The sequence below is a fragment of the Penicillium longicatenatum genome, assembly GCF_028827895.1.
Source record: "Penicillium longicatenatum strain IBT 33135 chromosome Unknown contig_1_segment0_segment0, whole genome shotgun sequence".
Lineage (NCBI taxonomy): Eukaryota > Fungi > Ascomycota > Eurotiomycetes > Eurotiales > Aspergillaceae > Penicillium > Penicillium longicatenatum.
Window position 1 is genome coordinate 3,227,412 of NW_026643119.1, and position 27,872 is coordinate 3,255,283.

The following is a 27,872-nucleotide window of genomic DNA, read 5'->3' on the forward strand; positions in this document are numbered from 1 at the left end:
CCTCAACGCCTTCGACATGGTAAGTTCCCAGAACTTATTCTCAACATCTCTCACCTTTGTATTAAGAAAGAATCAAACTAATTTCTAATTCCTCCCTAGGCTCATCGCATCGTCACTCAAGTTGTCGTCACCGGAGCGCGGGTCTTCGGCCGCGCCTTCGCCGAGGCCTACAAGCAGGCCCAGGCTTCCGGCAAACACAACGCCGTGAAGAAGGCTGCTGGTGTCACTGGCTCTACCATTGGTCTCGATGAGGCCTGCAAGATTCTCAACGTCAAGCCCCCGGTCGCCGGCGAAGCCAACAACGTCGAGCATGTTATGGAACGGTTCAAGAAGCTGTTCGACCTCAACGATCCCCAGAAGGGCGGCAGCTTTTACCTACAGAGCAAGATTTTGCGGGCACGCGAACGGATAGAAATGGAGATTCGCCAAAGTGAACGCCAGGCTGCGGAGGAGAAGGAACTGCGTGAGGGCTGGAATCCTAAGGTCTACAAGGATCGGTGAAGCTAACGCGCCTGACAGCGCGATCCGGATCATCCTGACCTCGCAAATCCTATCCGATCTTCTCTCCTCGCGTTGGCGTCGACATCCGAGCATTTAATTTCGCATTTTCGCCCTCGAAAAGAACTCCGGATCTCCGCTCGACTTTCTTGATTTGGCATAGCATGGCGTTTGGGTTATTACGGGAGAGAACTCGGGTGATTTGTTCTCTTCCTGATTAGACTGGGGGATTAGATTCCTGGGGTTCTGGGCCTCATGGAAGGATCTCTTCTCCGACCTCGGAATCGGTCCCTCTGGCCTTCGGGTCTTGTGTATACATACCATTACCCTCTCTTTCTACCTTGTCGACCTATTCTCCACTCTGACTTGGAAACCATCATGTACCATAACTGTATACTTGCACATGCGGAATATTCTCATCAATTGATCTTTGCCAGTACTTTTGTTACGTTTTTTTTGCTTTTTCAACGTTTTTTGCCACCGCCGACGGCCATCACCTATCATTCTCAGGAACGTACAATATCAGGGACTTGAATAATTGACTCTCTCCCAACCTTCGAAAGTTACACTAGTGCGGCATAATCAATTTTCGGCATGGATCGAACCCGGGTCCTCGCTGCTAGCGATCGAGCCAAACTAATCGCCCCCCGCCATGGCGCCATCCCGATGTGGGCGGAGCCCCGATGGATTTCTCACGGATAAGAGAATGACTAGGGTCCCACTCACCCATGAATGAATTGATCCTCACGATAAACCCTGTCTAAAGAATATAAGCGCATTTACAATACATCCCACGATCAATTGAAAACCCCGATCTCGTCTCCTCACACCCTCCAGTAACCATGCCGCTTTCCACCCCACTGTCGGCGGCCCTACCTCCGCTGATAATGGGCACAGCAACCTTCAACTCGCAATACAACGCAGATCCCTTCGCCCTCCCAACAACAGAGCTCGTCCAGCGCGCCCTCAAGCGCGGAATCCGCGCATTCGATACATCCCCCTATTACGGCCCCGCCGAAGAACTCCTCGGCCGCGCCCTCGCATCCGACTTCGTGCAATCCCACTTCCCGCGCGAATCCTACCACATTCTCACTAAAGTCGGCCGTATCGCTTCCTCTACATTCGATTACTCCCCATCATGGATCAGACATAGTGTACGTCGCAGTCTGCATCGTCTACACACTTCCTACTTGGACGTTGTCTACTGCCACGATGTGGAATTCGTCTCTCCCGCTGAAGTCCTGATTGCTGTCCGGGAACTGCGCCGCCTCCGCGATGAAGAGGGTTTGCTGCGCTATGTCGGTATCTCGGGATACCCTGTCGATGTCCTTAGCGATCTTGCCGAAATGATCCTCCGGGAAACGGGTGAACCGCTCGATATCGTTATGTCGTACGCGAATTATACTCTCCAGAATACCCGGCTGCGATCGCTCGCGCTGCCTCGTCTTCTTGCTGCGGGGGTGGATGTCGTGCCGAATGCTTCCCCGCTAGGTATGGGTCTGCTTCGTCGTGATGGTGTCCCGATCGGATCCATGGGCGACTTCCATCCGGCGCCGAATGCGCTGCGCAGTGCCATCCGTGATGCGGCGGAGTGTGCTGCGCGCCACGGTGAAAAATTGGAAGTTGTGGCGATTCGGTTTGCACTCGAGTCCTGGTTAAGAGCTGGAGCCAGGGCCGGTGCCCTTGGGGCGCCTCTGGCTAAGACGGCGGATTCCGACCCGGGATTCTTGTCGGTTGCTAATATGGGTATTGGGAAGCGACTTGGTGTTAGTGTGATGGGAGTCAGCAATATCGAAGAGCTAGATGAGACGTTGCGCGTCTGGCATAGTATCGTGGATGGACTGGAGAACTGGAATGAAGATGAGGATGTGGATGTGGATGAGGATATTGAGAGCCGGATCCAATCTGCTAGCCCTTGTACACCCAGTCAGAATGGGGTCACTGGTGCTGTACCTTCATCTGCGACACATGCGTCCAACATCCTTACCCCCTCGGAGGGCCTTATCACAGATCGTGTGTGGTCTCGGGAGCGCGAGGTTTATATTTTGCAGCTGGCCAAGGAGATCAGGGATGTCCTGGGTCCTCAGTGGGTGGATTATGTGTGGGAAAGTCCGGGTCCCGGCTTCCAGAATTATCTGCCTGAGGAGCATATTGCTGCTTTACAGAGGATTGTTGCAGAGGAGGCTGACGGGAAGGAAGTTCCTGCTGTTCAGGCCAGTGGGTTTGAAGGGGACGTCATGCTTACACCACCGTTGGACGCAGACAAGCAGCTTGCTTAGATTGCAGCAGCTTATAGGAATAATCCGGAGTGCCTTTTTTCTTCTGTTATGAGCGATATAAGAGTTTCGATGTTTAGACGCGAGGCTATCTGGCCATAAAATAAGATCGATTGAACCGCCTAGGTGGAAGTAATGATGCCTCCTTGCAAAAATTCTAGAATGTAAGCATTTGCTGATATGACCTGGGCCGTGCAGTATTCATTTGTCCAAGAAGGAGATTGCTGTAGTTTGAGTAGCATAAAACCTCATCAATTGGTCCAGTCCTCTCCAAGAACCCACGTATAGTGTTTTCCTGGTGAGAAAGGAGGATAGGAAGGGGAATCAGGGAAATTAAATCCCCGAGAATAAGCAGCAAAAGGCCCACCTTGTCATGCGAATGCAAATGCAGGTCTTGGGCGGTTCCATTCGATCACTAATACATATGTTTTACCTTGATACAATGAATAATATCGGTCCTATCGCGGATCGGTCAGACGATTCGGGGCCGGGTTGGGACTCGTAGTTTCCGATTCGAGTGAAAACGAGGCAGAGATTAACCGAACCGAGACCGCGGGAAGGACGAATACCTAAAGTAAGTTCCACTCCTTAAAGTGGTTAGCATTCCAGGATTTGATCAAAAAGTACCATGTTTTGGGAGGACAGCTGGATTGTGAAAGAATAGAAATTGAAACTAAGGGAATAGGCCCGTTACCCACCATCAACACCGTTCCGGATTGGTTATTCCTCCGTGCAAAACAAATATTGGGTATCACTTCGAGTACATCGAAACAAACGGATCAGAATACTAAGGGAACTCATTCAAGTCATGAGGATGAGCGGGGTCCTCGGATTTCTTCGTACACCCCGGCTTATGGGGAACTCGGTGGTGGTGGAGGAGCAGGATCTTCTGGAACCAACGGAGGAGGCGGGGGAACATTTCGGTACTTGGCAAATTGGTCCGCAGTGTCATAGACATAGCGCAGCTGGCGTCGCTGGTCGGCGTACTCGTCGAAGTTTGCCGCAATAATAGCGTCCAGCATGCTCGCCTTAGAGCCATCTTTGGCCGATTCTAGACGAGATTTTAAGGCGCGGTGTGCATCTGAGAACGCACGGAAAATCAGTCCTATCTCCCTAGTGCCACCAGAAATATCATTAGACGAGTTGTTAGGATCTTCAATCATCAGGCGGTCCCTGGTGCCGAAATACTGCAGAAAACGTTAGATCCTCAATCTTTATATGCGAGGTAAACAATAGGCTCACCTTGTTGGTGTATCCGGGCGGATCCATCCGAATTCCGACATCCCGATAGCTAAATCGGTTCCCATAAAAGTTGAAGAACTCGAGTAGAACTTGACCAACGTTCTGTTGGTCATTCTTCGGCATGTGTTGGAGAAGACTTGACACAAGACAAGTGATTGAAAACCCACCAAGTCCACCAGTGGCCACCTCGTTCAACCCTCGGAGAAGTAAGAACTGTTTGATCACGGAGACAATGACCGGCATTACCGGAAACTGCACTTTCCAGTCTTGAAATGTCCGGTTGGCAAGAAGACCACTATCATTGTCGAAGGATAGATCCACACGCAGTCCGGTCAATCTATCAATAAATTTGAGAATGGGCACTCTGGCATGAGCAATGGTTTCAATGGATCCAGGGATCGCGATATTCAAGTCTCTCACGAAGGCAGAAAATGCGTAAATTTGTCCCTTCCGCTCGCCATAAAATTTGTTGCCCCGTTCCTGAAAGGCTGTCGACAACAGCACCAGATCAATGTCAGCTACGGGAAGATACAATCCCGAAGCAAATGATCCAAATGGAAGTACTTGCACTTTCCCGTAGCGTTTCTGAAATGCGGTCTCCAAGCGTGAAATCAGATCAGTTCTGACATACTGTTCGTACTTGTGAGGCCTGACCCAATTGTAAAAAGCGACTATTTCGTTATGCAATCTATTTTTACTTCGTTAACCATGACTGTTCCAAGGGAAATGAGAGGCTGGAATATGTACCTTGATGCTGGGTTCAAGTGTGGAACAGTGTCCACCAACCAAGGCGAGGGGTTCTGGCCAGGCATTGGCCTCCAGTCATGTAGAATGGAAGCGTCTGAGTTGTATCTCCGCTGAGGCTTGCCGAGTTTTGGTGAATATCCTTTGGGCTGTTGCTCATCGCGCGTGCGTTTTGTCGCAGTTCCTTTGATCTCCATGCCTCTGGGGCCCTTGGGCGCATTGTCAGGAGCCTTGTTTTCAGAGTCCTCTGACTCCTTTGACCCCGCACCGCTTGATGGGTCAACCATGCCAAGAGATATGAAGTCCTGATTATCAACGACCGCGTCGTTCTGCTTGGACGGGGCCGCGTTGGCGAGCCTAGCTTTGCGAATCAATTTGACCACGTCTACTCGTTTGTGTTGAGTTTCATCTGGTGGCGGGAGCACAGTGTAAGGGTCTGGGTTGGACCATTTGGGCGTGGGTGTTGGGGGAAGAAGTAAGACTGAAGAATCGGTTTGGCCATCGGAACCTAAGGCGCGTCTCTTACGGGGCCGTGCCTCTTCATCAGAGTCATCAGAGAAATCCATTTCAGCTTCCTCGCTGTCACTAAGTGTATCAAGAGCAGCGAATTTAGGTGCAGGCTTGTCGCTGGTCTCCTCGGCTTGCAACTGCTCCGGTGTTGTCTCTCGCTTGGTGCTTAAAAGCGGCCGTTCGGCAGTAGGCCGCGGGGCGCGAAAAGTAAACTCAGGTCTGCGAGGAGGGCGCCGGTTATCCCTTGGTCCTCTAGCACGATCGTATCGGTCATTCCGGTCATTTTGGGGACCATTCCCTCGGAATTGAAATGGTGGAGCCATAGCGGATAGCACACTCAAGTAGCCCTCAAAAAAGAATGATGCGCGGGCGATGCGATGCGGGTACGATTCAAAAGGGTGGGAAACGATAGGATACGCGAAGAATTAAGCGTATCAATTGGTGTCCATGATATGAGAATGTCAGGCACAAAACGCAATAATAATAAGAAGGAAGGTTGCGAAAGTCTGTGATACCTGCGGAAGGCGTGACACGAAAAAAAAGACTATCCCGGCAGTAAACGGTCGCGTACGTATGAAGAAGGCGGTCAACATATATATGAACCAATGAGCCTTTAGCCTCTATACATCCACGCCTCCTCAAATGTGCATTTTGCGTAAACCCGTCTCCAATAAACCCACCAAGTCTTTTTGTATGGCCATTTCAGAGAAGCTGACACGGTCAGGAGCCCAGGTCAACCAGGATAATGCTCTGGAGCCTACTCCTTGAAGCAAACCTACACTAACATCAATCAACGTTGGCCGTCCGTCATTATGCCAGAACACGGTTGCCCCGCACCGACTGCAGAATTCCCGATATACCCCAGGAGAGCTGATATACTGCTGCGTTGTTCCTCGGCTGAATTCTAATGGTAAGCAGCCGGCATGTAATATATTGGATTTCGGCACAAATGCCCACGCCTGGATGGGAAAGCCACTGCCTAGTCGACAAGAGCGACAAGCACAAGTTCCAGCGAGATATTTCGTACCTCCGGCTCGTAGCCACCATTTGGTATGGTCCAGGTTCTCTGCGGACTCGGAGTGGTACGGAACTAGAAGGTCAGGCCATGGAGATGATGCCTGAAATGAAGATACATCCGGACGAGTCAGAAAGAACTCGATTCCACCGCAATGACATCGCGCATGCAATTTATCCGGTCTCGATGGATTAAGTGATTCAGACAATGTCTTTGGAACAGTAGTCTCTTCTCGAGCCACTGCCTTCAGCCTGCAGTCAATGTTTGTTGCCGAACCAGGAAGAAATATGCTCAGTCCGCCGTCTCGACTGTCATTCACCTTCCAGTGCTGGATTGACTGCACAGGTGGTGCGTCTTCCGCCACCAGTGTCCCAGAAGCAACCAAATATTGCTCCCCTGACCGCGCAAAAACGTGACAGCCACAAATTTTACAAAAGAAGCGGCTCAGACAAGGGGATTCACGGTACTTCTGGAGATGATCCAAGGCTGGCTCATGCTGTAAGAGATAATAGGACGTACATATCAATCCAGTGACTAAGCGACAGTTGTTACAGTGGCATAGCTCGAGCTGAGTGTGGTCGGCCAAAGGGTGTAAATGGACCAATGATGCTACGCCTCCGCACAGGCAAGTAATGAAGGCTGCCATGCAGTGCAACGGGGATGGCTAAGGTTGTGAGAAATGGAGAAGAAAAACAAATGGACCCAATGGTATGAAGTTGTTTCCAAAGCAGTATATTATCCGATTGTCTGATGGTCAGATATTTTGCCGACGTAGTCAAGTCCGTCAAATCAAACAACAGTTGCACGGACGAGCTGCGTCAAATATGTACTCAGGCGGGGCCAAGGTTGCATAGATGCACTCGGTCTCCCTTGGAAACGATTAGATCAGAGATGAAAAGACAATAGTCGGGAAGTCACGGGGGCCCCGTATTTATAAAGTCTCTCTCATTTCCACCACTTCCTCCTCCCCCACCATATCCAAATCCCACCACTTTTATCATCTCGAATCTAAACTCCTCTACACGCAAATTTCGCGTTACCTTCTATTCAAAATGGGTAAGTTCATCCCATGTGGCAGAGAACGAGGAGGGTTGCAGGAAACCCAGTGCGGGGTCATAGCGGGGGAGATGACCACGAATTCCCACAGATTTTTATGATTGAGATTGCCATTCTAACCACGAACAATAGGTCCCGATCACACTTGCAGCTGCGGCGCTTCTTGCCAGTGCCCTTCCGGCGCATGCCAGTGCCCTGTAAGTGATATGACGTTGTTACCGTGGGTTTCTGCTAACCTCAGTGCCAGAAATAAATCACTTGTGTTTCCGGGTTATCGAGTTTCTAGACCCTCGTCTTTTGGTCTTTGAGCAGGAACCTGCGAGCGAAATGATATGAGCAGGATCTAGCTTCCCTTAGATCGGAGATGGGCGATGAGGAGATGTGATGCGGAGGCCTTGATGTCATTTTCCCATATCAACCAAAAATCAAACTTAGTCGATCATTCTAAGTCAAATTTGACCATGGGCGGTTCTTGACCTACTTTTATTCTTTTTCACCAAGTACCTTGTGGGAATCGGACCCAATATTTCGATCATTTAGGCTCAGATGTGACAAGCTTAACGGCACTGCAGAAGATCTGTATCAACGAACTCGGTACCACATTGCAGCGCTCTACGGTCTCGAGATTGGGGGATCTGCATGTCTCTCTTGACGTAGCATTCGAAAATCAACTGCTTTACGCGGGACTCGATAAACCAGTGGGCATTCGCCAGATACCCAAGAATAGGCCCCCAACTCTCGCCATAGGCCACGGACCACTCTCTTCCATGCTCTCATCGCTATACCCTGATCTGGCAAGGAGACTCCACAATATCACCGAATTTCTTTCGGCTTGCGCGGCTGGGTGTTGCCGAGCGATGTTCTCGGTCAGGGAAACTGCAGTCCTTACTGTACAAGGCCCCTGTAGCTGTCACAACGCACTGACTTTGAAAATACGATCGCAACTGGTATTCTGTTATTCCCAGAAAGTTTTGACCTCTGAAAGCATCTTTCTCTGGCCAATAGTACTCTTACATCATGCATGCCGGGAGGGTCCGTGGCACTGGCAGAGTATGATATGCTCCGTAGCTTCCAGTTTCATGCAGGATGAGATGATCCACTTTCCTCGGCGACCTGCCCTGCTTGTAAACTTATTACACGAACCTTGTATCGGAATAACGTGGGCCGGAAACGCCCTTTCGAACCAGATCTCACGGCCGTACAAGGTGAAAGTTATATGAGCCGGTGAACGCTAAGTACGGCAAGTAGCTTTACAGCTTCGTGTTATCAGATACAGAACGCGATTTCCAACGGAGGACTCCGTCCATCGGTTTGATTCCGTATCTTGCTCGGGTCATTTCCTTGTTTCTGGACCAAACTGCTGATCCCTTCTACCCGAGATATTCCTTTTCGATACCCCCATCTGAGCGCCCTTCGCTATGTCCCCTTCCAGCACCAACCATACAACCACCTCTTAACAATGATGAGAGACAAAACAAGAGCCTCGCCTTGCCAATTCATGTGTAGGGCGTATGCTATGCACCCCAAATACGGAAACAAACCGAGCTCACCAATGGCGCCTTTTAGCGCCCCTCCAAGGTCCTCAATTCGCGCAAAGACCGGCCTTCTCATAGGCTGCCACGCCAGAGAATGCGGTCCTGCGCCGCTCCTGGCGCCGAAAAATTCACTCTGGTAAAACACTACGCCCCCACTGCGTTCTGGGCGTCACATTATATACATTACTGTACATGACTGCATCCATGGTAAAAAGTAGGAGGCCCGTCCCGAATACTAGTGGGTCTTACAGAAACCCGAAACGTGCTCGTCATGATTATGACATGAATGAGGGGTCTACACTGCATGACTGGAGACAAAAAATGGAGCTCATACCGTGTGGTGTTGGATCCTGTGCATACCGTACGTGGTACATCCCAAAGTCCAGAATCTCTAGATCCACCCCATGGAGCATCACCACCGAAGTAGTACGTAGTAGCTAGAACGCCAAGTACAAGCTCCGCAATCGCAAGACATAGCAAATATGCGAGAAATAATTTTTCTAGCAAATCCAGAATATCTGCCCGATATCATGCCACCAAATGGGAAGAGCGCAGCGAAGTGGGTCTACATCCAAGCCCAAAGAAAACGAGGCGAACCACTTCGTAGTCTTTACCCAGTGATCACTGAAACACTGTCTATCGGGTGAACTCATGTCAGTAGTAAGCAGAGACTGAATAATTAGGAAAATACGAGATCACCCATATCAGGAGGACAAGGCTGTCCGCTCAAGCCCATCGTCATCTGCATGAACCTAACCGATCCTAGCATCTCCAGCAGCTGGATCATCAGATGGCAGAGGCAACACCGATGCGAGACTCCACAAAAAGAAAACAGATCGGAGCACACCTCTTCCCCCACCCGGGCCCAACTAGGCGGCAGTGATGATTGGAAACCCGGGCTGGAGAGCGTCTTTTGATTGGTGAGAGCGTTAGAGTTGCCCTGCGGTCGAGGCGGGTAGCGCGTGAGTCCCTGTTGCTACTTACGTCTGTAGGCAAAGGAAGTGGAGACTGGGCCTGAGTGGAGAAGAGGGGCTGCGTATGGTCTTCCACCTGCAGTATCGCATACCGGGCTCATTTGACTCGACCACGCGATGTGAAATGGGCGGACTTGTCTCTTTGACTTCGATGTGGATGCTCCGGTAGGATGATGCAATGGTATCATTGGGCATTTGGAGAAAAAACAAATATGGAAAAATGCTTTCCAAGTAAGATTATCAGGTTATTGACAAATGAGGGTTTTTTGTATGCTGGATTTTCTAAGACTTGGTTACATACTCTTCCTTTGTCGGCAAAGCTTGTAGAAGAGGAATCTTGGAGTATAAAGCTAGACTCAAATCCCACTTCCTTTGATCTTTTATCCAAGCTCTCAAGTCATCATCAATCAACACTACCAAAGCTCTATCAATTTTTGTGGTTTATACCCATCCCATCCAATCAATCAACATGTCTCCCTGCTCCTGCAACTGCTGCTCCGGCGACTGCAAGACTTGCTCTTGCTCTAGCTGCACTGTAAGTTTAACGATTTCCTTCACTTTCCCCTTCTTTACCCTTTTTTTATGTGGTCCTGATCGTTCTACCAGCACTAAGCCAGCTCACACGCCCTCTCCGCCGCCGTCCTCCTCCAACCCGACAACGCATACCAGGCCCGGAATACCTCTGCTTTCGAACTAGTGGGATTCAGGACTTGAGACTATGTGTTGGGGATTTGCTATGTTGTCATGATTATGTCTATCTACTGCTGTCTTTCTCGGGATTTTGGGGTCTTTTGGGTGGGGTTGAGTTAAAGTTAGGTCTGAAGACCTTGTGTATGTCTGTGTTTATAGGCCCAGGGCCGTGCAATCTATACATTGGAAATCATTGTGTACCGCTGTAGAGTAATAACTTTATCTTGGAACCTTGAAGATAGCATGCAGGTTCTTAGCAGGTGACATGTAGTTTTTAACTATGATATATAGTCTAGACAAGCCCTGAATATACATCTGTGAAAATATTTCAGGATTTGGGTATGCTTGAGAGGAAATGGAGAGTTGCATGAAAATTCGCTGGAATCTACTTGGACAATCATCTCTAGCTGTAGGTTGGAGTTCCCAAGTCTAGAAACCGTATATAGAAAAACAAACAATCAGGTATGCAATGATCGATCAAATCCTCCTTGGCTTTATAGCTCATCCTTCGAGCGAGGCACATCATCCTCGCTTCCTCGGCAGACAGCCGGGGTGGTGACAAGCATGGAGTAAACACACTTCTCATCCTCGGCCGTCTTCAGGATTTCATTTTGCTCACCACATTCCAAGACGACCTTCGTGGATCGGTTGGGACCGTTCCAGCAGGATTGGCCACGCTCGTATTCCAAAGCGACCTTCTCAACGGTGATGACATCTCCGGCTTCGTTGAGTTCCTCAACAGTGGTGAGTGTAATCTGAGTGAACTTGCCCATGGACGTGACCGAGCCACCCTTCTTCGCCACCTGCTTCGTTGAGTCCAAGAAGCAGTGCTCGTACTTGTACTCACCGGCATCCTTTTCGATGCATTGGCCTTTCAAGGCACGGAATATGCCCCCGGTGCCGTAGTCTTTTTCAAGATCAGACTGTTGATCACGAATCTTGTTGTTTAAGTTGTTGAGAGAATCTTGGGCGGACTTGAGTGCATTGCGCGCTTCAGTCACAGCCTTGGATTCAGTGGTGGAGTCGCTGCTAGGCTTGGCCAGGATTCCTTGGTCTTCCAGGAAGGCCTTCGCAGCAAGGACCTTATCCTCGATAAATTCGACCACAGACGGAGGAAGATAAGCCGCGAGCTTGTAGACTGTGATTATTCGTTAGTGGAAGCTTACAAGCAATCGGACAGAGCATTAATGGTACCTAGATCAGAGTCGGCACAACCGTCTTCTTCATTCTCCCAGTGTTCCCAATCGACGCCTGAGTCCTTATCATCGGCCTTGACAATCTCATCAAAGTCACGCTCCTGGGCATCATTGATGACATCGCCAAGATCACGGGCGGCATATTCCTCCCAGCTGCGCACAGCGCGCTTCACACCCTCATCGTTAAAGTTAGGATTGTATTCGATCTTGAACTTGGATAAGATCTCCTCGAGCTCCTTCATACGATCAAGAGTCTCATCTCTCTGTTGACGGAGCTCCAAAATGCTCTCGCGCAGCTCCTGCACTCTGGCCTTCGCAACACCCGCAAGAGCACTAACCTTGCCCTTGCCCTTGGTCCGAACGACCTTGCGATCCTGCTCCTCAACAACCTTCAGATTGGCCTCAAGACCCTGGACATTGGCCTCCGCATCCTTAATCTCAACCTCCAGCCGGGAAATGTTATCCTGGATTTCCTGCTGCTGCCGACTGGCTTCCGCAAGCAGCTGCTTCTTCTTTTTCAAGGCCGCAGTCATAGACTTCTGCTTAGCCTCCTCCTCTTTGCGCCACTTCTTGCCGATTTCCTTGCATCGGTCCTCGCACTTTGTGCCTCCGGGGCGTGCCCACTCATCACTACCGTCACAGCATAATTGATAATCGCAGATTCCGTCGTTGACACGCTGGAAAGGCACGAAAGATGGCCGATGGCCCTTGTTCTTGCAGTAGTACCCGGGAAGGGCTAGCGTGAGCTCCAGCTCGCTGTGTCCAGGACGATCGGCCACTGTCAGTGGGGAATTGCGCGAGAGATGCGAGCAGGCAGCGGTGCCGGGCTCGTCACTGCCGTCGGGACAATCACAGAAGTCGTCGTTGACGGCCGAGAACGGGATCTGGACGGCGGGATTTGAGATACAAGTGAATGTTTTCGCGTCCTGGTAGAATTTGGCAACTGTGAAATAAAGTAAATGGCATGTTTAGCGCTTATTATCTTTGAGTATAGCCCCCATTGATGGCCCGCCGGGCTGTGTGGACACCTCGTCCGGGGGTGGGGATATAGGATCTAAACACTCACATTCCGGTGCAACACCACGGGGGCGGGCAACTTTGTCACTGCTAGCTTGGGCGGAGGCCCCGGCCACAGCCAGCAGGAATAGCGACTGAGGGAGTCTCATGTTTAAGGCATTGAGCTGGGGAGAAGTGCGGAGAGAGCTTTCGGCCAGCTGTTGTGATCCCCCGGCCAATCTAATCAGTGCTTACTAAGCCCGCTATCTCTGCGTCTTTATCGCAGTGGCAATGAGTTAGTTTCATCACTTGAAGTATTGATCGCGCATTCATCGCATCGCTTCATCCAACATGGGTAATGACGGTGGAAGGTAAGTTAAAGTCGTCCAGCTGCAAATTATGCAGGGCTATCTCATATATCTAAAGCTAAATCCTTCACAGTATCCCCACCCGCCGCGAACTCGTCCGCGAAGCTGCCCGCGCCCCGACTACAGCACAATTAAAAGAAACTCAGCGCGAGCAGCAAGAACACGCCTGGACGACTTGCCCACTTTCGCACAAAGTTCTCGCTCGACCGATAGTCTCTGACTCAGTTGGGAATCTTTACAACAAAGATGCTGTACTTCAATTCTTGATCGGCGATGACGCCGAAGGCATTAGCTCCAAGTCCGACTGCGAGGAGATCCTATGTGGACGAGTGAAGGGACTTCGGGATATTGTCGAGCTTCACTTTGAGGTTGATACTGAGCGCACTGAGCACCCGTCTGATAAGGTCAATGCGCACCGTCATCAGCGCCGCGAGGGCTGGATTTGTCCTATCACCGCGAAGCCGCTTGGCGCCGGCGTGAAGTCTGTCTACCTTGTGCCATGTGGCCATGTTTTCACTGAGGAGGCAGTTCGTCAGCTGAAGGGCGATAAGTGTTTGCAGGTGCGTGGGTCCGGTGTTCTACAGAAGAAATATGGTTTCTAGTGTTCTGACATTTCTACTTTCCAGTGCGACGAGGCCTATACCGAAGACAACATCATCCCCATTCTACCGACCAAGGAAGAGGAAAAGCAACGCCTTATCGCACGTGGCCAAAAGCTCGCTGAGCAGGGCCTCACGCACTCGCTCAAGAAAGCCCCCGGCTCGAAGAAGCGCAAGAAGCACGCCACTACGGAGAACTCGGTTGATGCTCCCAGCAACACTGCGGATGCGCCTAAATTGGCAGCTGGAGCTAATAATCGGAGCAATACTTCCACTCCCACACCTGGTGGTAACATCAAGAATGCCTCTGCTGCAAAGATCGCTGCACGCGTTAAGGATGAACAAGATGAGAAGAATAAACGTCAGAAGAGAGCCGGCCTCAATGAAAACTTGGATAGTCTTTTCACCAAGAAAGACAGCAGTAAGAGTGGTGATTTTATGACAAGAGGCTTCACTATTCCGGCTTCGGCGAGGCGGTAGCTTTCTTCTTTTGCATCTTTTGTTACGGGAGTTTGGTCTGGGGTTACGGGGAGTCTTTCTGCGCTTTTTGATTGCTGAGTCAACACCGGTCATGAAGACTTGGAATTCAGGCATGAACTACATACAACAAAATGTATATTTTATCGACTCAAATCTCGAGATCATTTTTTCCTATACCTACCAATAACTTCTTATAACATACTCCAGTGCTGTGCTACGTGGACCAAGTGCAACCTAAGGGAAATGGAGAGAGCTATGGCGAATAACAGTCAGCCATGGTGTCAGTTTTGGGCTTGAATCTCCGAGATCACGCGAGGGGCCTACCTGGGTGGGAGAACTAATGATGTTTTCAGTAGTGGAACAACCGCTGTTTAGGATGGTGGCGATGATGCGACTTTTTTGCGGACAGTCTGTCATTCAATTTCATGCAGGCCTGTGAATTACATGACATCTCTAAAACCAGACGTGGAAAGTGGAAAGCAATTGATCAATGAATCGAAATGCAATGTAGCAAAAAAGTATTTCTAGTATACACAAATATATCCTGATATCAAAACAGGGTTTCCCAACAAAGCTCGTACTTCCACATCTCATGCACATATAGTACACAGATATTTACAATGGAGAGCATACTTAAACTCAAACCGCTAATTGCAAACTGCACGCTTGCGGGAATCAGCGAAACTCCTTAGGCTTCTTCTCATCCCTGGCGATAAGCAGACCTCGGCTGTAGAGCTCAGAGTAGATGGTCTTCTTTCGGCCAAGATCCTCGTCATGGTCGGCCCTGGTAATACGCTTACCGCTGAACTTAAGGTTGGGCGGTAGGTAACCAGCAGCCTTGACCCTAGCCAGCTTCTTGGTCACATTCACCGGCTTTTCCTTCAGTCTGGTGGAAAGACCGGCCACGAAATCTCCAACGGTAGCGGAGGAGCTGATAACCTTGTCTGGGATGCGACGGCCCATGAGCTGGGAGCAACGCTTTGCGAACTGTTGATGTGAAAGTTAGTGTTGATTTCTGGGATGACAAGCGGGGGAAACGAACGGCAAATTTGATCTCGGAGTCAGTTAATGAGAGGGCATGGTGAGGTCCTTGGGTAACTTTCTTCACGGGCTCGCCCTCAAGAATGAATTGCTTAGGCGACTCAATCTGAGCTTCTGTCTTTCCACCAATCTGACTGAAGACAAACACAAGCGCATCCATGGAGTCTTGGTTCGGGAACCGCAGGGCAGTGCCCAGAGGCTCAGAGCCCAAGACAACACAACCATCAAGCATATCCTGAATCTTGGGGTCGTGCGTAGCAACCTCACAGATGCTTGTAAGAGGCTTGCCCAAAAGTTGCATCAAAGAGATCTCGACAGCAGCCTGGTGAGCGGCTTGAGGAAGTGCGCGGGGCTTGACATCGGCATCGTACCTAAAAAGGCAAATCAATGGTTAGCGAATTGATGTCTCGTGATCATTTGAATACCGCAAATAGTAAACCGCGAGAGGAGCAGAACATACCGAGCGTAAGCATCAGCTTCCGGATTAGAGCCATCAGCCAACCATTCCTGCTCCTTGGTAAATCCAATAACATCCAATCCATCCCAGGTCTCAGCCTGCACATATGTAGATCCCGAAGCCAGATCTCCCTCCGGCGCAGATTCTCCAGCTGCAAGACCACCCTCTTGGTGTGTCATTTGAGACTCTCCAGTGTACGGGTCCTCTGCGCCAGGAGGCTTTTCTGTGTTCCAAAGGCGGCGGCGGGTCCGGTCGAGGAGGGAAGGGGAGTCGGAGGAACCGGAGGATGCATTGCGGCGGAATTGACGGGCGAGTGGGGATACGCGGGGAATTGCTTCTTGTCTGCAGTTTGAGCACACGTATAGCGCTTCCCGCAGGGGAATACGCATGGCAGGACGCATGGTTGTGGTGTGGGCTGGTTTTGATGTTTCAATTAATGCTTGGAACTTTTGCGCGGCGAAACAAATCTCGTGATCACGTGAGAGTCTTGGCATTTGATGGCGTATACCTCCGATGGTCTACCTTCAATCTATCTTCATTTGATTGCATAATTATTTGTCTTGTCAGCATTCTACGATCAGGTGGAGCGATATGAATAATATTTCCTTTTGTAACGGTTTCGAGTGTCTGTGGTGATTGAGACAGAATGACCATAGATCAACAAAACATGTAGCGAAAGGATACAAATAATATTATGCTAGACCTCACGGTCCGCCCTCTACTCATGAAATGGTCTAAAGTTTCCGTGTTCGGTGATCAATCTCTTGTTACTTAGGATTTCTAAGTGGATGAATTGTATATACATGCTTCGCTGATATCATACTATAACAGAACCGTAGATCCATACATCAAAAACTCAAAATGCGAACTTTTCTTTTACTCGCGAACAAACATACCGGCCATACCCATGCCGGTACCAATGCACATGCTGACAACACCAATGTCCTGGCCGCTGCGCTCCAACTCAGGAAGCAAATCAGCGACCTGACGGGCACCGGTAGCACCGAGAGGGTGACCAAGAGCAATAGCACCACCGTTGGGGTTGACCTTAGCCTGGTCAATGCCAAGCTTGCGAACACAGTAGATAGCCTGCGAGGCGAAAGCCTCGTTGATCTCCCAGACACCGACATCGGGAACGGAGAGACCAACCTGCTGGAGCAGCTTGGGGATGGCAACGGCGGGGCCAACGCCCATCTCATCAGGGGCACAACCGGCAACAGCGGTAGCGACCCAGCGGGCCTTGATAGAGCCGGAAAGACCGAGCTCCTCGGCGGTAGAGCGGCGCATGAGCAGGGTAGCAGCGGCACCGTCACTGACCTGGGAAGAGTTACCAGCAGTGCTAGCTCCATCAGGCTTGAAAGCGGGCTTGAGCGTGCCCATTTTCTCAGCAGAGATATTGTGACGGATACCGTCATCCTGGGTAACGGTGATCTCCTTAGCGGGAGCATCAGGGTTCTCGGGGTCGAGGATCTTAGTGGTAACGGGGATGATCTCGGAGTCGAAACGACCGGCCTTTTGGGCAGCGGAGGCCTTGGCGTGGGACTCAGCAGCGAAAGCGTCCTGGTCCTGACGGGAGATTCCGTAGCGCGAGGCAACATTCTCGGAGGTCAGACCCATGGGCATGATGCAGTCCTTGGCATCTTGGGAGTGGGATTCCTTCAGCTCGGGCCAGAGGACAGTGGGGATAGCGCGGGAGCCGTAGTTGCGAGTCATATGCTCCATACCACCACCGACACCAATGTCGAGGGCGCCTGAGCGGATACCGTAGGACACGGCAGTGATGGCAGCCAGACCGGATGAGCACTGACGGTTGATGGTGTTGAAGGGAACGGAGTGGGGGAAACCGGCGTGGATCTGACCCATACGACCGGCCTTAGCACCACCGAGCTCCTGCAGGACGGATCCGATAGTCACGTCGTCGATGAGTGCCGGGTCCAAATTGGGGTTGGCCTTCAATGTGGCGCGGAGGACGTTGGTGAGCAGCTCCTCGGGGTAGGCATCCTTGAATCCACCCTTCTTGGCGCGAGTGATAGGAGTACGCAGAGAGGAGAGGATGACAATGTCGTTGGGAGACTTCTGAAGCACCTGCTTCAGACCGCGAGGAATTGGGGAGGCCATGGTGTGTTTGTTCTAGTTATTATGTTTTGTATCGTAAAGATCGTGAACTCCGAGATGTATTGTTCTCGGGTGGGCCGCTGAGATTGAGGTTGCAACAATGTCTAGATGTGCACTGTACAATGGCCAAGAGTGGGGAGGTTAAAGAAAAAAAGAAGCAATTCCCCAAAATATTCCCCAACAATTCTGCCCGAGGCAAGAGGTTCTTAAGGAAAATGCCGGGTGGAATTCCGGGGTCGGATGCAGTGTGCTTGACCAGTACCGTTGCCCGGCACTGGAGATCGGCTAAGCGCTCTCCCATTGATGTGGGGATTCGCTTTCTGTACGAGTATAGACTTTCTTGGTCACAACAGCCTACATTTGTATACTAACCAACTCATAAATCAAGATAGCCTGTGACAACACTGTAATTAGCCACCTGTCTTTTTGCTAATTTTCCATCCCAAGTTTGACCACAATCTGACCAAATTCTCTCGGATGGACAACGCCGACCAAGTGCCGTCGGTTGCTTTGTCAGCCGGTCGGATCGGATGGCGGGATCTATGCCGATGAGGCGAATCGATTCCGGTTGACACCTGCAGTATACTACAGTAGTATAAAGTTTAAAAATCAATGTGTGTAAAAAATGCCTTCTACACTTCTCGGACGCATGCAGCCTTTAGTACAGCGAAGTGATGAGAGTCTAGAATATAATCATCTCATAAGAAGCCATGTAACTCAATAGCTATCAAACATCGCAGTAAACCTCGTGAAACAAATTCAATAACAAATTCAAAAACAACGATAAAAAAGAAAGAAAGAAGAACAAAATATCTGAGTCATGCATGATTTCCTCATAAATCCCTATCATTCATCAAGCAAAGCCAACGCCTTAGTTCTCCAACGCCCACTTCGACATCTCACGGGCCCACGAATTAAGCTCACGTGGGACAAGCCAGAACTGCACCGCAACAGTAGGTTCAAGATGGCGAATCCATAGATCCACAAGGCGCCACAAACCCTCGTTGGCAATTGGTCGACCTCTCGAGTTCTTCCACCCACTGGCCTTCCACTTAGGCATCCACTCGGTCACACCCTGATAGATGTACGACGAATCCGTCTGGATAACGAGTGTATGAAGCGGAAAGGTGTATTCATCACCATGCTTCGGCTTGTCCACATCACAGACATTAATGACCTCAATGAGAGCAGAAACACATGCCTTAAGCAAGGCGACCTGTGCTGTGTTCGGCTTTTCCTTGATCTTGGTAACGACGTTGTGTCCATTACCATGTCCGAAGAATACGGTCACCACACAGCGGGGCTGGATTTCGTCAGGTAGTTTGGCGAGACATTCACCGTCAATGGAGACCACAAGGCAGCCTAAGTGGAAAGGGAATTTTCCGCAATCAGAGCATTTGACTTGTGCGGTTGGGCATGCGAGGAAACGCCAGTGACCCCACACAACTGTGATATCTTGGGGCTTGAAATAGTCTGGGTAGAGGGCTGGATTGAAAATACGGCTTGGAGTGAGGTGCTCGTTTTTATTTTCTTTGTTGGCTTCCAATCCGCAGCGCTCATCGTAGCTGGGGAGTGATAGTGGCTGATGACCAACTCCACATCCTGGAGTGCTTACCACTGGATTCTGAGGCTTCTGCGCAGCGGCGTGAAATCAGTATAAGTAATGAAGAATTTCCACATTTCTGGCTTGTGAGGATGATGAGGGTATAATCATGGGCCTGTTTCCAGTTTTGTTTCACTTATTCGTACCTGGGTCTTCTGAGCGGTGGTCTTCTTCTTGCGGGCCTTTAGGGCGCGTGGACGGTCGCCCTTGATTATGTTGTCGGATTTGGTGAGGCCCTTACTCTTGATGATATTGTCGTCCATGATGATTGATGGATGGTTAGAATTAGTTGGGGATGTAGAATGTAGATGAGTAGTGAGTAGTGAGCGATGGGTGATAAGTTATGAGATATGAATAGATGGACAAAGAGGGGTGATCAAACTCTACAAACCACAAGTCAAAGAAATACAGATTATCATTGATGTATCTCGAATCAGCTAGAAAATATGACAATAACAAAGAAATAGAAAATCAAGATGCCTTAAACTCCATGTAGTCCGTATGGATCCTTGAACCTGAACGCCTGGGGAATCATGCGGGGGACATCTAGTGTCACGTAATAGGCATAAAAGCAGATGATATGGTACATTCAAACGCGTCAGTATGAACCACTGAAATAGATGAATGAGAAGTCAGGTTAATTGCGGATGATGTGACTGTAGTGCCCTGGGACTTTGTTCCGGCACTTCTCACAGTCGGCACGGTACCCCATAGCAATGGCCCCTTTCTTGGGAGCAGCACTCTCAGAGAGCTGCATGGCACGTGGAGTGGGTCGGCGAGTTAAAACGGGTGTAAGAAATGCTGGATTCTCGGGAAATTCTGGGGTTGGGGACCACCGAGGAGAGTGAGAGTACGTGGCCATGTCTGTGTCGCTTAGGGCAAAACTACTCGTAGACGTATCATTGCCGTCATCACTGGTGGGGCTTGGGAGCCTGGCAGTGCGCATGAAATAGTCTGGATATTCAGGAGCGACACCTTCCGAGCTTGGGTCTGGTTTAGGGGTGTTCATGGGGTCGTGTGCGACTGCACCAGGGCTGGGCCTCTGAATGGCTGCGAAGGCCCCATTGGCACTGTTTGATTGAATGGGGACAAAGTGAGGCAGATTGGACTGAGGAGGGATGCTCATGTCGTTGGAGTTCACAAACCAGGAGAGTTCATGGCTACCAGCCAGGGCAGTGGGTGGGTTTGTAGACGCGTTGCTGAAGGTGACGATCGGCGCCCATGGGAGTTCCATGACGTTTGGCGGAGGATCCGCCGGAGCATCGTGTGTGCTTGCTTTCTTGGAAGTAGCTTCTTCGTCAGAGGAATCCACGGGAGTCAAGGTCGGGTGCCGGAAAGGATTATGATCGAGGTCGATCGGAGACTCAGGGAGAGGGTCCGGTGTTTCCCATGGCTGACAAAGCTTCTGCAATTCGAGGATTGTGAGTGAGGAGCACTAGAGGGGTTGGCCAAACAAAGCTCACTGTTTGAGCTAAGACGCGTCGCGAGTGGGAGCATGAACGTACCTTGTTTTGTGGATCAAGCTCGGACGCCTTATCGTCGTCTCGCTGACGCTTGACCCCAAACATAGCTGGTTTGCTCACACAATGGAGCCGATCGCTTTGGTGGAGGGACCATGGAGAATCAACTAAGGCCGGGGAAGCAAGGGTAGAAAAAGTGGTGGAGAGCTGAACGCGGCAGTTGCCGTGGACATTTCTCCGAGCGGAGGGTTTTTTTTTTTGGCAGAACCTACGCCCTACTGCTACAGTACACTACATACTCAGCACGCCTAAGTGGAGTTTTTTTCATGCAATTGTCGTCACTTTGAACATGTCAACTCGGTGAATGTACAGAGTGACTCAGCTAGGTCCGATGACCCATATTCCATATTGCTGATCCCTCTGAGGTCACACTAACTGACTCAGATCTTCACAGGATATACATAGATGCATTGGCGTTCTAGTAGATCTACTGTAGATTCATTCTATGAGATCCGGTCTGAACTCTGAAATCGATAACATAGCTGATTTCATTGTCTAAGGCGAGGTCTGACATACCGTAGAAATGCAACGACAATCCGACCACCGCGGGCTGAGCACATGTGTGGGTCTTGATTGGCTAATATGATTCCCTCGCGACGCACAGAAACTACTAGACTTCATGTACAGTCAAATAATTGCGCCGGTCCGAAGGGATATTATCCTGGAGGCCTGAGAAACCACGAATGATAAATCCGATAGACGACAGGGATAGAAATCAAGTACGTGTTCAGACATTTGCAGAAGACCTGTCATAAGGGAAGGTCAACTAGTACCTCTTAAGAGGGCCCGTGAATCATCATCGACGGCTCCACTTTTAGTTCCATCTTCTTTTTTAACTGGGATTTCCACACTTTGTCTTTTCCTCGGTTCCTGGTTTTCTATTAATTCTTGAAGTCGGTAAGTTTCGTTCCTGATTCTTTTTCTCATTGACTTATTCTCTGCGGCTTCAATTCTGCTCTCCGATTTCTAACCTGTCAATTGCGGTAGATTCTATTGGCCCGTTAATCCCATCATGCCTCTCGTCACCACCAACGAATTCAACGAGGACACTCGTGGTAAGTACGACACTGCAGTAGAGTCGCAAAATTCTACAATCCCTCAATTCCTCAATTATCACCTGTTCATTATGTTAATCATCTTTTCTGCTAGTCCTCGGCTACGATCCTCTGCTGCCGCCGCAGTACTTGCAGACTGAGATCCCCGCGGTGAGTCATTTTTTTTCTGTTCCACACCCCGCTATCTAGATCCAAACTAACAAAAATGTATCACAGCCCGACCGTGCTATGAAGACCGTCCGCGCTGGTCGCAATGAAGCCGTCGAGATCATTGAACAGCGTGACGACCGTCTCCTGGTCGTCGTTGGACCCTGCTCCATCCACGACCCGGACACTGCTCTCGAGTACGCCCGGCGCCTGAAGGAGGTCTCCACCAAACTGTCCAAGGACCTCTTAATTATCATGCGCGCCTACCTGGAGAAGCCCCGTACCACCGTCGGCTGGAAGGGTCTCATCAACGACCCGGACATGGACGAGTCTTACCAGATCAACAAGGGTCTGCGCGTGTCGCGCAAACTCTACGTTGACCTGACTAGCACCGGCCTCCCCATCGCCAGCGAGATGCTGGATACCATCTCCCCACAGTACCTGGCCGATCTGATCTCCCTCGGCGCCATCGGCGCTCGCACCACCGAATCCCAGCTGCACCGCGAGCTGGCTTCCGGTCTGTCCTTCCCCATTGGTTTCAAGAACGGAACCGACGGTGGTCTCACCGTTTCCATTGACGCCATCGGCGCCGCTGCTCACCCTCACCGCTTCCTCGGTGTCACCAAGCAAGGTCTGGCTGCCATTACCAAGACTGCCGGTAACGAGCACGGCTTCGTCATCCTGCGCGGTGGCACCAAGGGCACCAACTACGATCGCGAGAGCATCCGCGGTGCCCGTGAGGCCCTGCGCGCCAAGAAGCAGCGTGAGGTCGTCATGGTTGACTGCTCGCACGGTAACTCGAAGAAGAACCACCTCAACCAGCCCCTCGTCGCTAAGGAGGTCGCTGATCAGCTGCGCGAGGGTGAGTCTGGTATCATCGGTGTTATGATCGAGTCCAACATCTACGAGGGTAACCAGAAGGTTCCCCCAGAGGGACCCTCCCACCTGCTGAAGGGTGTCAGTATCACTGACGCCTGCATCAACTGGGAGATGACCGTCGAGACTCTGGAGGATTTGGCTGACGGTGTTCGCGCCCGTCGCATTCTCCAAAAATCCAAGTCCAATGGTGCCAATGGTTCGCACTAGATTTCATGATGAAAGAGTAAAATCTTGCTTTATATCATTGAATATATCAAAATTGTGTATCAAGGCCTAGGGGGAAGAAAGCTGGGTTTTGGTTTTTTTTTGTACTTGAAAAGTTTCCCCATGGGGTCGACATAGATACCTTTTCTACGATTCGATAATGCAGCGTTTAATTCTCGGTTCAACTTTATTTCCTTTCTTTAAAGCTCTATGTTGTAGACGAGCTAAGTTGAGTAAGGTGGTGTGACCGTGTGAGGGTGTGTGCCCCAAATAATTGGTGTCAGCCCCATGCGTATGTATACAAAGTCAGAGCTTTCCCCAGACCCACTCCAATCCCCAAATCTTAAAATGACAGCTCTGTTTCTGATTTAAAGTGTCCACAGGATCTACGAGATCGATTAAATTCTCCACTGCGGCGCAGAGGCCAGACGTGCAGGGTTTGAGGGGTTGTGGTGGTGAGAATTTCTCAGGGGGAAAGCGCTTTGCCGGTGGCTTCCCGATGCGGAATGGGGCCTCCCCTCTTACGGTTAGTGGTGGACCGACGTGGGAGGACGTTTTTCCCTCAAGTACTGTCTTGGATCTGTTGTGGGGGTGTGAAAAGCCATTGTGAATGGTTAAAATGGCTTAGGGTGCTCACAGTGGTTGTTGTGTCTCGCTGCGGACGAGGCCGGGGCCAAAACAACAGAATTACTGGGCTGACACCTCAAACTGCGGGAGTTCAAGTCTCAAACTTATGACAGTCCGTTCTATAAAGATAACTTCAGAGAAATGTTCACTTGGATATTTGGGAGGAAAAATAAACACTGCCACTGCTGTCCTGCGTGGCTTAATATATTCGCTTGTGGACAAGCAGCCACCTCTACTCTGCCATGTGTAGGCTCCGTATAGCCAAGCGGGAAAAGCCTTATTTCAAGATACAAACGCATTGCATGCACTCTCGAGGATCTTTACGGACATCTTGAAAGACCCGGCCATACAGAAAACCTGTTTGATTATCGACGCCCTAGACGATTGCATCGAAGGCCCCCCATTACTCTTGGATCTGATTTCCCAAGAGTCATCTGCCTATCCGCAGATACAATGGATCGTCTCGGGTCGCAACTGCGCATCATTCTGACCCGGGGTGATTGATATATAGAACCCTCATACCGGCCAACAAAGATTGACCTTAGGATCCCATCTGTTGGTTGGTCAAAGGATGGAATTAGGTTCGCATCGGTGTCCCATAGAACGACAATCACGATTTGGAATACCATCACAGGTCAATATATATCGATACTTACAAGGCATGGCGATGATATTTGACTGTCGCGTGATCCCCTGACGGAACAATGCTTGCATTGGTCCCGTTTCTTCAAGAGTCCGGCCATGGAGATGATGTCGAAATTTATGATCTTTCTACTGGAAGGTCCATGCGGAGATATCCCGGGAGAGTAGAACTGTAAAGTATCCGCCGTTTTCTGGGCATACGATAGGACACGACTCGCAGTAGGGGAGAAAACGAAAATACAGGTCTTCGACTTGATCAATGATCAGACCATACTGACGACAATATACATTAAAAATACGCTTTGTCTATTTCATGGTCTCGTGATGGGACCAAACTCGCATCGACGTCAATGGACTGCACAGCCCATATCTGGGACATAGATACCGGCCAGTGTATACTAACGTTCCATGTTGGTTGCTGTGGCTGGCTTCAATTCGATGAACTCAATTCAAGTATTCTACATACGAATACCGGCACGCTGGATCTTCAGCCCTGCGTTCCTGGTAATGCTTCCTACACAGCCACTCCTGGTAGGTTGTCCCCACCACGATGGATAGGATACGGCTTAAAGCGTGACCGTTCCTGGATCACCTTTGACAGACATGATCTTCTAAGGCTACCCCAAGAGTACCGACCAACAAATAAATCTTCAACAGCTATATCAGGAGCTACTATGGCGATCGGTTGTTTCTCAGGCTGCGTCTTGATCTTGACGTTTTCTGAGAGTAGCGCTCTGTTTCCTGTGTCACAAATGATCTCATAGGATTTACATTGGGAAATTGGTCATCGAACACGCGCAATACCAGGATTAAAAGCCATATCCAAGGTACTAGAACAGACGAAGTTTTTGGAATTCATGGTGGTAATTTTACATATCGAGTAGATAAATAGATCTCATTTCAAATTACATGTCGGCGTGTTCCACAAGGATTTTCTTTTGACGTGGGCCATGGGTAGGAAAGACAAGAGTAAAGAAAGATAAAGCTGGAAAAGGAGAAAGGAGCTGGTTTTCTATGTACTGTACATCAATATACACGGAGGCTTCCCTCGGATCTCAAAACAACCACAATCAGGTAGAAACACAGGAGTAAGAAGAAAAGAACATTGTCAACGCCAGAAACCCCCACGATGGAAGCAAATTGTGAGGAAAACCATCACAAACTGCTATGCAAAAAAAAGAGACGAAACTTCATATGTCAAGGATTAGGACCCGGAATGAGAATGCGTGCAGGTTATAATCCACGCCTGCGATATAAATAAAAGCATCCTTCCCTCTTAGCCCATCAAGCTTTTGTTGATTCATTTTGAAATCCACGTTTCTCTACCGGCCAGTCATCCAGCTGACCCAACCCTTGGTCTTCTCCTTTGTAGCCCGCTCGGCGTTCTCGGCAATCACGTCCAACTGACCAGGCACAGCTGCATCAGCAAAGGCCTTCTTCACATTAGCAGCCTCAATTATGCTGGACTCGGCACTCTCAACTGATGAGGCGGCGGTAGTCTGTGCGGCGGGGGCAGCGGTATCCTCCACATTCATCTGGCCGAACAAGAATTGCTTCGCCTTGGCCCACGGGCGCTGTGCCTTCTCCTCCTCACGTTTCTTGGCGTAGATCGCTTCGATCTCTTCTTTCTTGACGAGCTCCAGTTGCTCAGCATTAGCGGTGCCATTGGCCTGCGCGATGCGAGCCTGCTTGAGAGTCTCCATCTCCTTCTCGATCCACAGTGTGCGTTGACGGCGGTTGTACATTGTCAGCGAGACCATCGAGTAAACGGTAAGGACACCGCAGACACCTAATAGAGACAGAGCGTGTTAGTCAAGATACATATGAGGACGGGTTTGATAGGTCCAGGACTGGATGTGAGTATGGTTGCTGTGTCCTGTCCTGTCGCTCGAGGGGTAACCAAGTCTAGTCAAGAACGTACCCGATGCGGCAATCAATGAGTAAACCATGCCCTTGTGAGCCTTGTTGGCGAAGCGCCGTCCATATTCAATAAATCGATCCACACCAGATGAAGACTGAGCCATCCGAGCAGCCCGTGCCTGTGCTCGGAGTCGTTCCACCTTCTGCTTCGGAGTCTCGGGCATGCCACCAGGACCAAGTGGTTGAGCTTGCTTGGGCTGTGTTGCATTATCCTTCGATTTCAAAGACTCGGGCAGGTCATAGGGCGCGCCGGGCTTGGAGCTGGCGTATGGCCCGGTGGCCGTAAACCGCGTTGCGTCCGCGGCGGATCGGGACATTGTCGCGACGTCTCACTCGCAAGGGGGATGTATTCGGGGGAAAAGAGTCAATCGATTCGAGCTGCGTCAGTCCCCTGAATCGAATGTGGCTTGCAGGGGTGAGTGTAAGGGCGCGGCGTTTGGGGATGGAATCGGGTATTTGGAGGTGGAAAGGTAAATTTTCAGCGGCCGGATGATGCGCCAAGACCGGACAACAGCTTCATCCCGAATTATGGCACGACTCCCGATACTTCACTTGACAGCCTAACGCTTTTTGGACTTTTTATGGGACTTTTTACTCTAAACTATCTCATTTCTGGGTGATCGCTGGAACCTCATATATTTCATTACCATTTTACCATGGCTGGCCATTCTAATCCCCCGGATTTGAACGCCGTGCTTCAAACACTCTCCAGCCTTGCTTCTCAGGGTAGCTCATCTGAAATCTCTCAGCCGATCTCACTACAGCCTCATGCTTCTCGGCCGTCAAGGGCTGAGCCAAGTCATACACCCCGGCCGGTGCATTCAAATCCACCAAAGCCGAGCACTCCTACTATTGACCCTTCGACAATTACTACTTGGCCTGCAGCATTACGTTATGTCATGCGGACCGTGGGCCAGAACGAAGAAACCCAGCTCCGAATCCGTGGCTTGATCCGAAGCCAGCATAGCCATGAAAGGCAGTGGTGGAAGGGTCGTGAGGCCTTGCTTCAAAGGCAGGGGGCTCGAGGGGATAAACAGAAAGAGCTAGATGCAGTCTTGTAAGAGCTGGTACCTCTGTTCCAAGTGAGCCTTATGCTAACGATGTTTTCTAGACGATCGATTGGCGCACCCGTTGAATCAAAAGAAACATCTGTAAGTTCCCAATCGTAAGGCCAACTATCCATATCTCACGCACACTAACAACCCCAAGACCACAGAAGAGGACCAAGCAGAACTTAAAAACTACGATGCAAAGATTTACAAAGCTTCTATGCAGATGGCAGATGCCTTAACAGCAGAACTGCGCGGACACCAGATCCCTTTCTTTGTTCTCAAGAAGAGTTTGGTTCAAGACTCAACATCGTCAGCGGATCTTGATGGTACACCTGGTATGGATCAAAAACTGTCCAAACCAGACCTCATAGAACTGCAGCGTCGCATGCTGCAGTTGCTTGAGGATCTTTGCAAAGAATAAGCTTCGGATG

At 50.1% G+C, this 27,872-nt stretch overlaps 13 protein-coding genes across 13 annotated transcripts; 6 read left to right on the forward strand and 7 right to left on the reverse strand.

The window, feature by feature from the left end:
• Positions 1 to 16: 16 nt before the first annotated feature.
• Positions 17 to 501, forward strand: N7484_001965 (import motor complex subunit PAM16; the record flags this gene model as incomplete). Its single annotated transcript, XM_057112385.1, has 2 exons — positions 17 to 19; positions 100 to 501. 2 exons carry the CDS (start codon positions 17 to 19, stop codon positions 499 to 501), a joined length of 405 nt encoding a protein of 134 aa, XP_056977122.1.
• An 839-nt stretch (positions 502 to 1,340) lies between these two features.
• On the forward strand, positions 1,341 to 2,777 carry N7484_001966 (D-arabinose 1-dehydrogenase (NAD(P)(+)) ARA2; the record flags this gene model as incomplete). Its single annotated transcript, XM_057112386.1, has 1 exon — positions 1,341 to 2,777. The coding sequence occupies one exon, from the start codon at positions 1,341 to 1,343 to the stop codon at positions 2,775 to 2,777; it is 1,437 nt and encodes a 478-aa protein (XP_056977123.1).
• An 848-nt stretch (positions 2,778 to 3,625) lies between these two features.
• N7484_001967 (putative topoisomerase family protein TRF4) lies at positions 3,626 to 5,593 on the reverse strand (the record flags this gene model as incomplete). The annotated part of the gene is made up of 3 exons (XM_057112387.1): positions 3,626 to 3,961; positions 4,017 to 4,704; positions 4,764 to 5,593. 3 exons carry the CDS (start codon positions 5,591 to 5,593, stop codon positions 3,626 to 3,628), a joined length of 1,854 nt encoding a protein of 617 aa, XP_056977124.1.
• Positions 5,594 to 6,219: 626 nt separating this feature from the next.
• N7484_001968 (uncharacterized protein) lies at positions 6,220 to 6,480 on the forward strand (the record flags this gene model as incomplete). Its single annotated transcript, XM_057112388.1, has 1 exon — positions 6,220 to 6,480. One exon carries the CDS (start codon positions 6,220 to 6,222, stop codon positions 6,478 to 6,480), a length of 261 nt encoding a protein of 86 aa, XP_056977125.1.
• A 4,554-nt stretch (positions 6,481 to 11,034) lies between these two features.
• On the reverse strand, positions 11,035 to 12,902 carry N7484_001969 (uncharacterized protein; the record flags this gene model as incomplete). Its single annotated transcript, XM_057112389.1, has 3 exons — positions 11,035 to 11,678; positions 11,735 to 12,679; positions 12,803 to 12,902. 3 exons carry the CDS (start codon positions 12,900 to 12,902, stop codon positions 11,035 to 11,037), a joined length of 1,689 nt encoding a protein of 562 aa, XP_056977126.1.
• Positions 12,903 to 13,083: 181 nt separating this feature from the next.
• On the forward strand, positions 13,084 to 14,179 carry N7484_001970 (replication termination factor 2; the record flags this gene model as incomplete). The annotated part of the gene is made up of 3 exons (XM_057112390.1): positions 13,084 to 13,103; positions 13,174 to 13,660; positions 13,727 to 14,179. The coding sequence occupies 3 exons, from the start codon at positions 13,084 to 13,086 to the stop codon at positions 14,177 to 14,179; spliced, it is 960 nt and encodes a 319-aa protein (XP_056977127.1).
• Positions 14,180 to 14,854: 675 nt separating this feature from the next.
• Positions 14,855 to 16,078, reverse strand: N7484_001971 (mitochondrial 54S ribosomal mL50 protein; the record flags this gene model as incomplete). Its single annotated transcript, XM_057112391.1, has 3 exons — positions 14,855 to 15,166; positions 15,222 to 15,591; positions 15,681 to 16,078. 3 exons carry the CDS (start codon positions 16,076 to 16,078, stop codon positions 14,855 to 14,857), a joined length of 1,080 nt encoding a protein of 359 aa, XP_056977128.1.
• Positions 16,079 to 16,553: 475 nt separating this feature from the next.
• Positions 16,554 to 17,795, reverse strand: N7484_001972 (3-ketoacyl-CoA thiolase peroxisomal; the record flags this gene model as incomplete). Its single annotated transcript, XM_057112392.1, has 1 exon — positions 16,554 to 17,795. One exon carries the CDS (start codon positions 17,793 to 17,795, stop codon positions 16,554 to 16,556), a length of 1,242 nt encoding a protein of 413 aa, XP_056977129.1.
• An 868-nt stretch (positions 17,796 to 18,663) lies between these two features.
• N7484_001973 (uncharacterized protein) lies at positions 18,664 to 19,658 on the reverse strand (the record flags this gene model as incomplete). The annotated part of the gene is made up of 3 exons (XM_057112393.1): positions 18,664 to 19,357; positions 19,408 to 19,478; positions 19,542 to 19,658. 3 exons carry the CDS (start codon positions 19,656 to 19,658, stop codon positions 18,664 to 18,666), a joined length of 882 nt encoding a protein of 293 aa, XP_056977130.1.
• Positions 19,659 to 20,032: 374 nt separating this feature from the next.
• N7484_001974 (uncharacterized protein) lies at positions 20,033 to 20,963 on the reverse strand (the record flags this gene model as incomplete). Its single annotated transcript, XM_057112394.1, has 2 exons — positions 20,033 to 20,830; positions 20,901 to 20,963. The coding sequence occupies 2 exons, from the start codon at positions 20,961 to 20,963 to the stop codon at positions 20,033 to 20,035; spliced, it is 861 nt and encodes a 286-aa protein (XP_056977131.1).
• Positions 20,964 to 21,927: 964 nt separating this feature from the next.
• Positions 21,928 to 23,203, forward strand: N7484_001975 (3-deoxy-7-phosphoheptulonate synthase; the record flags this gene model as incomplete). Its single annotated transcript, XM_057112395.1, has 3 exons — positions 21,928 to 21,970; positions 22,065 to 22,120; positions 22,187 to 23,203. The coding sequence occupies 3 exons, from the start codon at positions 21,928 to 21,930 to the stop codon at positions 23,201 to 23,203; spliced, it is 1,116 nt and encodes a 371-aa protein (XP_056977132.1).
• Positions 23,204 to 25,791: 2,588 nt separating this feature from the next.
• On the reverse strand, positions 25,792 to 26,706 carry N7484_001976 (cytochrome c oxidase assembly protein COX14; the record flags this gene model as incomplete). The annotated part of the gene is made up of 2 exons (XM_057112396.1): positions 25,792 to 26,258; positions 26,391 to 26,706. The coding sequence occupies 2 exons, from the start codon at positions 26,704 to 26,706 to the stop codon at positions 25,792 to 25,794; spliced, it is 783 nt and encodes a 260-aa protein (XP_056977133.1).
• A 339-nt stretch (positions 26,707 to 27,045) lies between these two features.
• Positions 27,046 to 27,862, forward strand: N7484_001977 (DUF2458 domain-containing protein; the record flags this gene model as incomplete). Its single annotated transcript, XM_057112397.1, has 3 exons — positions 27,046 to 27,446; positions 27,501 to 27,540; positions 27,599 to 27,862. The coding sequence occupies 3 exons, from the start codon at positions 27,046 to 27,048 to the stop codon at positions 27,860 to 27,862; spliced, it is 705 nt and encodes a 234-aa protein (XP_056977134.1).
• Positions 27,863 to 27,872: the final 10 nt, after the last annotated feature.